This window comes from Danio aesculapii, chromosome 25 (genome assembly GCF_903798145.1).
Source record: "Danio aesculapii chromosome 25, fDanAes4.1, whole genome shotgun sequence".
NCBI lineage: Eukaryota > Metazoa > Chordata > Actinopteri > Cypriniformes > Danionidae > Danio > Danio aesculapii.
Window position 1 is genome coordinate 33,837,788 of NC_079459.1, and position 7,500 is coordinate 33,845,287.

The 7,500-nt window shown below is 36.9% G+C and overlaps 3 protein-coding genes across 4 annotated transcripts in view; 2 read left to right on the forward strand and 1 right to left on the reverse strand.

The window, feature by feature from the left end:
- Positions 1-855, forward strand: part of cib1 (calcium and integrin binding 1 (calmyrin)) — a 6,126-nt gene extending 5,271 nt beyond the window's left edge. The window contains exon 7 of the mRNA XM_056452049.1: positions 620-855. Within this exon, the coding sequence (XP_056308024.1) occupies positions 620-641 (22 nt within the window). The 3' untranslated portion in view covers positions 642-855. The remainder of the gene's footprint in view (positions 1-619) is intronic.
- Positions 617-5,623, reverse strand: LOC130219611 (RCC1 domain-containing protein 1). 2 transcript variants are annotated; one of them, XM_056452048.1, is made up of 8 exons: positions 5,369-5,623; positions 4,402-4,590; positions 4,039-4,198; positions 3,240-3,361; positions 3,063-3,161; positions 1,235-1,384; positions 1,123-1,152; positions 617-1,011 (listed from the first exon to the last, which is right to left on the reverse strand). In XM_056452048.1, the coding sequence occupies exons 1-8, from the start codon at positions 5,553-5,555 to the stop codon at positions 788-790; spliced, it is 1,161 nt and encodes a 386-aa protein (XP_056308023.1). In that variant the 5' UTR covers positions 5,556-5,623; the 3' UTR covers positions 617-787. The 2 variants fall into 2 exon arrangements, with proteins under 2 accessions (XP_056308023.1, XP_056308022.1); XM_056452047.1 differs by having other exon boundaries at positions 4,039-4,201.
- A 274-nt stretch (positions 5,624-5,897) lies between these two features.
- Positions 5,898-7,500, forward strand: part of gtf2h1 (general transcription factor IIH, polypeptide 1) — a 21,364-nt gene continuing 19,761 nt past the window's right edge. Inside the window, exon 1 of the mRNA XM_056452186.1 lies at positions 5,898-6,061. The gene's annotated coding sequence lies outside the window, so the exon portion shown is untranslated. The remainder of the gene's footprint in view (positions 6,062-7,500) is intronic.

Sequence of the window (7,500 nt, forward strand, 5' to 3'; positions counted from 1 at the left end):
GGTGGCATGGTGGCTTAGCGATAGCACTGTCGCCTCACAGCAAGAAGTAGCTGGTTTGAGTCCCAGCTGGGTCAGTTGGCATTTCTGTGTGGAGTTTGCATGTTCTCCCCGTGTTGGCGTGGGTTTCCCCCACAGTCCAAAAACCTGCGCTTTAGGTGAATTGGATGAACTAAGTTGGCTGTAGTGTGTGGGTGTGGGTGTTTCCCAGTACTGGGTTGCAGCTGGAAGTGCATCCACTGCATAAAACATTTGCTGGAGTGGTTGGCGGTTCATTCCACTTTGGCGACCTCTGAAATAGACACTAAGCCGAAGGAAAATGAATGAATGAATGAAAAAATTATGTAACTAAATTGCCAAGGTAGTGTTTTTAATTTGTCTAGGAATTTACTTGGATCATTGCACAATGTAATTTAATTTCCCATCATTCTCTCTTCCAGCACAGAATTGATAAAGCAAGCAAAGCATTAGTTAATAAAACATAACTGACATCTTTTGCACAAAAAACTACAACTTTATTCGGACTAAAATCACATAATGAGCATCCAAACATCACTCAGAGTTCTGTCGTGAATGCAGCATTTCTCCTGATCCTCATTGACTGTCACTGTTTTTTCTCCAGTTCATTCAAGATCGTGCTGTGAAGTTTCCACCGCTGCTGCTTCCGGTCCGGATGTTTCACCTGCATCTCAGTAATGTCTCAAATAATGTAGCATCCTAATTGTGAATGTAATCTCTTGTTAAGCATTTTTACCATTTATATGTTTGAAAGCAGTTTTTCCTCTGCTTTCTATCCTGTATGTTGGATCGTATATATATTTGTAAGTAATTTAATAAACCCTGGTGTGTTTATGTCAGGACAGAGGATGTTTTTTTTTGGCACGACGGACACAAAAGTGTTCCACGACCCACAAACAACATCTTTAACACTCAATCTGCGAGAGGAGAAATAATCCACCGGCGTGGGTTCATCTGTGCTGTATTCAGTGCCATGACCCAGCTGCCCATACTGACCTATCAGAAGACAAAACATACTTAAAGGGACGGTGCACTAAAAAATAACAATTCTGTCATCACTTCCTATAGGTAATCATAGTTTATAATAAATAGAAAGCAAACCCTTACCCCATCCCCATGTGTACAGATCCCCTGAACCTAAAGGAGATAAGAAGAGAGTAATGATCTTTGGTGTTAATGCGCTAGTTTATGCTTAATGTTCAGATGTTGTAAATCTCACTGGTGACGGCCGCTGTATGACGAGATCCACAGCTAATCCGGCTAATCTCAGACATGTTAGCGATGTCAAGTAGTGCAGGGAACGCTTGAATGGAGATAAACACATCTGTTTGGCTTTTCTCATCTGTATTTATGGGCTGGTCACCATTTCCTAAATAGAAACAGAAACACAGGAAGTAATATATACAGATATAAACATTGGTGTAGAAAGAATTTATTTAGAAATCATTTTGAAACGCATTAAACACAGTTTTAGGTAGAAAACAAAAGCAGTGTTTTATTAAAGGGGTCCTATTAAATATTTATATACTTTTTTTTTTTTTTTTTTACTAAATAACCTTACTGGTACCGGGTTGGACCCCTTTTGCCTTTAGAACTGCCTTAATCCTTTATGGCATAGATTCAACAAGTTACTAGAAATATTCCTCAGAGATTTTGCTCCATATTGACATGAAAGCGTCACTCAGGTTTGTCGGCTGCACATCCATGATGCAAATCTTCCATTCCACCACATCCCAAAGGTGCTCTATTGGATTGAAATCTGGTGACTGTGGAGGCCATTTGAGTACAGTGAACTCATTAGCCGCGTTTCCACTATCACTTCCGGGGCGTAATCGGGCCAAAGTGGGGCTTCCTTGGGGCTAGCGTCCGGCCTTTTTCGGCCCGCCGAATACCTTGGGGCAAGGAGGGCCAACTGGGGCTTCGGGGCGGGGTTACGTACAAAGGCGGAGTTTTCCTGTCAGGTAAAGAGGAGACAAGATGCTTTCTTCCCTTACATTTGTTTTGCTATCGTCGTTCTCATCACTCGGCTGCTCTTTTGCGCCTTGCAGCCAAAATCTGTGTTCGAAGTAAATGCCGCCGAACTCGAATGTCCTTATCCAGGGATCGCTGTCTGGCCTTACACCAACAGACCGCAAACAGTAAAAAAGCAATCGCTTCGGTGTTCTCCATCTTCCAGCTCTCGTAGTGATGCCAGGTTGTGTTTGTGGTTATAATTTGAGTTTTTTGTTCCCGCTGAAGTGGGCGGGTTGTGTGACGGGTTGTGTGACGTTTGATTCGGGGGACGTTTTGGGGGCGGTGTTTGCGTGACGCGCTGCGAGCAACTAGCCCGACAGTGGAAATGCGACATGATTTCGGCCTCATTTCTCAACCTCCCGGGCTATTGGCCCGGCCTGGCCCGATTAAAGCCCTGGCTCGCACTGGCCCGATAGTGGAAATGCGGCTATTGTCATGTTCAAGAAACCAGTCTGAGATGATTCACGCTTTATGACATGGTGCGTTATCCTGCTGGAAGTAGCCATCAAAAGATGGGTACGCTGTGGTCATAAAGGGATGGACATGGTCAGCATCAATACTCAGGTAGGCTGTGGTGTTGACACGATGCTCAGTTGGTACTAATGGGCCCAAAGTGTGCCAAGAAAATATCCCCCACACCATTACACCACCACCACCACCAGCCTGAACCATTGATACAAGGAAGGATGGATCCATGCTTTAATGTTGTTGATGGCAAATTCTGACCCGACCATCCGAATGTGGCAGCAGAAATGGAGACTCATCAGACCAGGCAACATTTCTCCCATCTTCTATTGTCCAATTTTTGTGAGCCTGTGTGAATTGTAGCCTCAGTTGTAATTTTAAGCCTTCCTGATTTTAACTCTTGAGATTTATTCAAGAATCCACTTGAGAAATACAGAAGGCATTTTGTGAATTATAGGCTTGGTTACTGATACAGAAAATAACTCCCACTGGATAATAGGACCCCCTTAATACTTGCATAAATTTTTGACAATCGTAAACATTTTTTATATTGCGAACGGTTCTTTTACCACTGCGGCTTCTTCTATGCTTTTCCTCCTCCAGGCCTCTAGATGGCAGTCCGAGCTGCCCGCTCTCATTCCATCCCCACATATATAGATCTCCACCAACTAAACACACACATTTCACTCAGTGTATGAGCAAGCAAACATCTATATTTGATATGAGTGTTTGAGATATAATCTTACAGCTGATGGCAGCAGAGTGCCAGTTCCCAGCAGCCACTGCTCTGATCGGGACGCCCCACAGTGCCTCCACCGCTTGCGGATCCTCCAGTGATGTCAAAGCGCCGTGACCCAGCTGACCATGACTGTCCAAAATACCAAAAAACCCCATCATCTCAAAAAGTCACCATTAACGTAATTACTGCTCCCGCCCCTTTCCAGAACAGGGCGGAGTCTTCATTTATTTATATATATATATATATATATATATATATATATATATATATATATATATATATGCGCATCATTTGTTTATTATATCATGCTATAAATGCACATTTGTGAATGATCTTTGTGAATCTCTTTAAATGCAAATGAGCTGCTGCTCCCCTTCCCCTTTCAATAGAGGGCGGTACCTTTACAGCATGTGCCTCAGACACAAAATTACAAACTTCTGAAAGGTCTAATAAATAATCTGATGGGTGTTTGGAGCTGAAACGTTACAGACATTCTGGAGACACAAAAGACTGATCTTAAATCTTGAAAAAGCGGTAAAATAGGTGACCTTTAACATAAAACAATTAGGTTGTCCCCCAGAAAAACCCGTCAAGAATTGTGTTGTTTCAACTCATTTTAAAAAAAGTAGTTTGAGCAAACATCATTTCTGGAGTTTAGTTAACATTAACAGCTTGTTCTCATCAGCTCAGGGCTATTAAAAATATTAAAAGATAAAACATTTGAATTTAATAGTCAATTATTAAATATACTATCAACATCATTGCTTCAGAAGGATTCTTCCTTGTTAAAATCATGTAAAGTTTACCTTCCGGACCCCCATGAATAGAGAGTCCCGTCTGCAGTCAGCAGCAGAGCGTGTTCAGATCCCAATGCCAGACTCACAGCACACAGTTTCAGAGGACGGAAGAAAGGAGGTTTGTGTTGGACGAAGCCGCCGGACACCAGTGGCAGAGCGGCAGTGTGTTCTGCTAAACACACAATATCATCATCATCATTTCTTCAATAACTGTCTGGTTTAGCTCAGCTACAAAATCTGACCTCCGAAGACTACATCGATTAGTTTGGACTGCTGAGCGAATCACTGGTACAAATAAAGCTCTTTCTGATTCTGATAAAACACACGGAGTTCTCACAGCAATAACAGACATCAGTATATCAGCAGTTTTACCCGAGAGCTCGTGCTCCTTCTTCCACACCAGCTGGTTTTGTGGCCGTTTTATTTCCCATAATTCCACTCTGTCTGTGAAGCTGAGCGTCAGGTGGGTTTCGCTGATGAGAGCGTCTGTGCAGCCTTGACTTTCACACACCTGAGCTGATGATGCACACACACACCCTGACAAACACACACCACTGCCAGCTGAAACACAAATAACAGCATACTTGTTTATTTATTTATTTGTTTATACACACACACACACACACACACACACACATATACATATATATATATATATATACACACACACACACACACACACACACACACACACACACACACACACACATACATACATATATATATATATATATATATATATATGTATATATATATATATATATATATATATATATATATATATATATATATATATATATATATATATATATATATATATATATATATATATATATATAGAAAAAATAAAATATAATAGATATAAAATAGAAGAAAATAAAATAAAAATTACTTAAAATAGATATACATAATCTAAGCAGATTAAAATAACATTATATTTAAAAGGCATCAGTTTACAAATTTTGCTCACATTGTTTTTATTGCGATTTTGTATACTAGACATTTGAATTACATACACAAATGATATAATGTAGTATAATAACAAGTATATAGTATCCACAAAAATGTCTCACTATATACACAATACACTAATATATTGTGTAATTTACATATACATATATATATATATATACATATATATATATATATATATATATATATATATATATATATATATATATATATATATATATATATATATATATATATATAGTGTACAAAATTGTATTATGGATTAGATCTAGTTTATATAAATTATATTATGTAAATTTTTTATAAAATAAAATTATATAAAGTAAAAAATCAGAGAAAATCGATTTGCTCCTTGTGTTTGACTTACATGTTTGCTGAAGATCAGCTCTAGAGCTCCAGCAGGCTCTGATTCTGCAGTCTGATCTGTTCACGCCAGATTCACACTCATCACCTGATATCAGCACAGGTGACTTCACTTTACACTTCACCTGTCCATTCACATCTGCCCGACTGATCTGACCAAAACCATTAAACCCAAAGCCAAACCAACTCATTGACTTACTTTGATCAACACAAAGAACTGTCAGTTGCTTTTGTGCACGAACAGTTGCGAGGAAGCCTAACCGATGTCTGCTGTCAAAATAAAAGTGTAAATAAAATACGTTAAGAAATAAAATAGAATCGATAATAATAATAATAATAAAATAGAATTAATCATGATTGTTATATTATATTATATTATATTATATTATATTATATTATATTATATTATATTATATTATATTATATTATATTATATTATATTATATTATATTATATTATATTATCCCTACACCTCATATAAAGCTTTAGTTTTGAAATCTTCTGAGGAGCCATTAGAAGGAAGCGTGTCGCGTTTCCGGCTTCACTTTGTTTCTATGGCGGATCTGAGGGCTGCTGTCACTAACGGCGTCCGTAACTACTGTAAATAAAACACAAATACTGTCATCTACACTGATTTCACTTCGCTTACCACGAGATCAATATTGAGGCTTCGGCTTCAGCAGCTGTGGAGCGCCAGGTGAGCGTTTATTGTGTTGAAATAAAACAGTTGCTTAAAGTCACCGGCTGCGAGCATGAGTTCAGTTTACAGGTGCACACTTCAGATTAATCTGATTTAAATGCGTTCAAAATGTGTTTAAAATGTCTCTTACTGTATAAAACGTTTATTTGGTATCTCTTTTTTACGTGTGCTGAGATTTAGTGTTAGTTTATTTACTTTGATAAAGGTTTGTGAGAAGAATGCGCGATGTGTGCTAGTGTAGTGCTAGTTTTAGCTAGTTTCTGATTTAATATCGGATCTTAATCTGAATTTGGTCGATCTGAATTGATCCGAGTCTGACTTTTATCTAAACTTGTTATGAAATGTGATTTAAATTCTGATAGTAATCTGATGTAATGTTGAATTTGAATCCTAATCTGTTATGTCTGATTCATGTCCCAGACTTATCTGGATATTTTGTCCTTTTGAATATTATTTCTGGTCTGAATCTGATTCTGAAATTAATAAATGAGTATTTATTGTCAATTTGACATGTCTGATCTGAATATAATCAGAACGGAATCTGTTGTAATATCTGATATAATATCAGGTATGAATCTAAAACTAATACTGTGGCTTAATCTGAATCTATCGAATCATGTCTGAATCTGATTGTATTTGATTTCTAGTCACACTTCTTGTTGAGTCTTTCATCATATCTGGTTAAATCGCTTTCTCATTCATAAATCGTGAGTTTTAAACTAAGTCTGTCATGTTTAATCTGTCTGAATCTGATATTCTTTTTTTCGGAGTAATCTGGTTTAATATCTGTTCTTCGTAATCAAATTTAATATTGCATTTTAATCTGAATCTGTCACATCACATCTGATCTAGATCAACTTTTCTAAGTCTGATCTGATTCAGAACCATGATTCAGATTAAAATGCAATATTAAAAAATTGATTCTGAAGAAGATCAGAAATTAAATCAGATTTAATTAATTAAATTTATTTTTATGAGTAATCTGATTTCACATCTGTTCAAATTTGGAAATGGGTTTCATATAGTTTTTATCTGAATTTGATTATTGTTTATTTCTGAGTTCTGATGTAATATCTGTTCTGATTCAGAATTAGATTCAATATTTGTTTTCTGATGTGAATCTGATTTAATTTCTTTTATCTAAGTCTGAACTGATATAATATCTGTTCTGTTCTGTTCTGTATTGAGGTTTACTCTAAATCATTTTTTGCTTATCTGAATCTGATTTATTTCTCATCTGATTTAACATCTGTTCTGATTAAGAATCAAATTTAATATTGCATTTTAATCTGAGTCTGTCAATTTTGATCTGAATCACCTTTATTCTGAGTTAAATCTGATTCAGAATCAGATTTAATATGTGGTTTAATATCTCTTCCGACTTAGAATCAGATTCAGTATTGGGTTTTAAACTGAATTTGTAATTTCTGATCTGA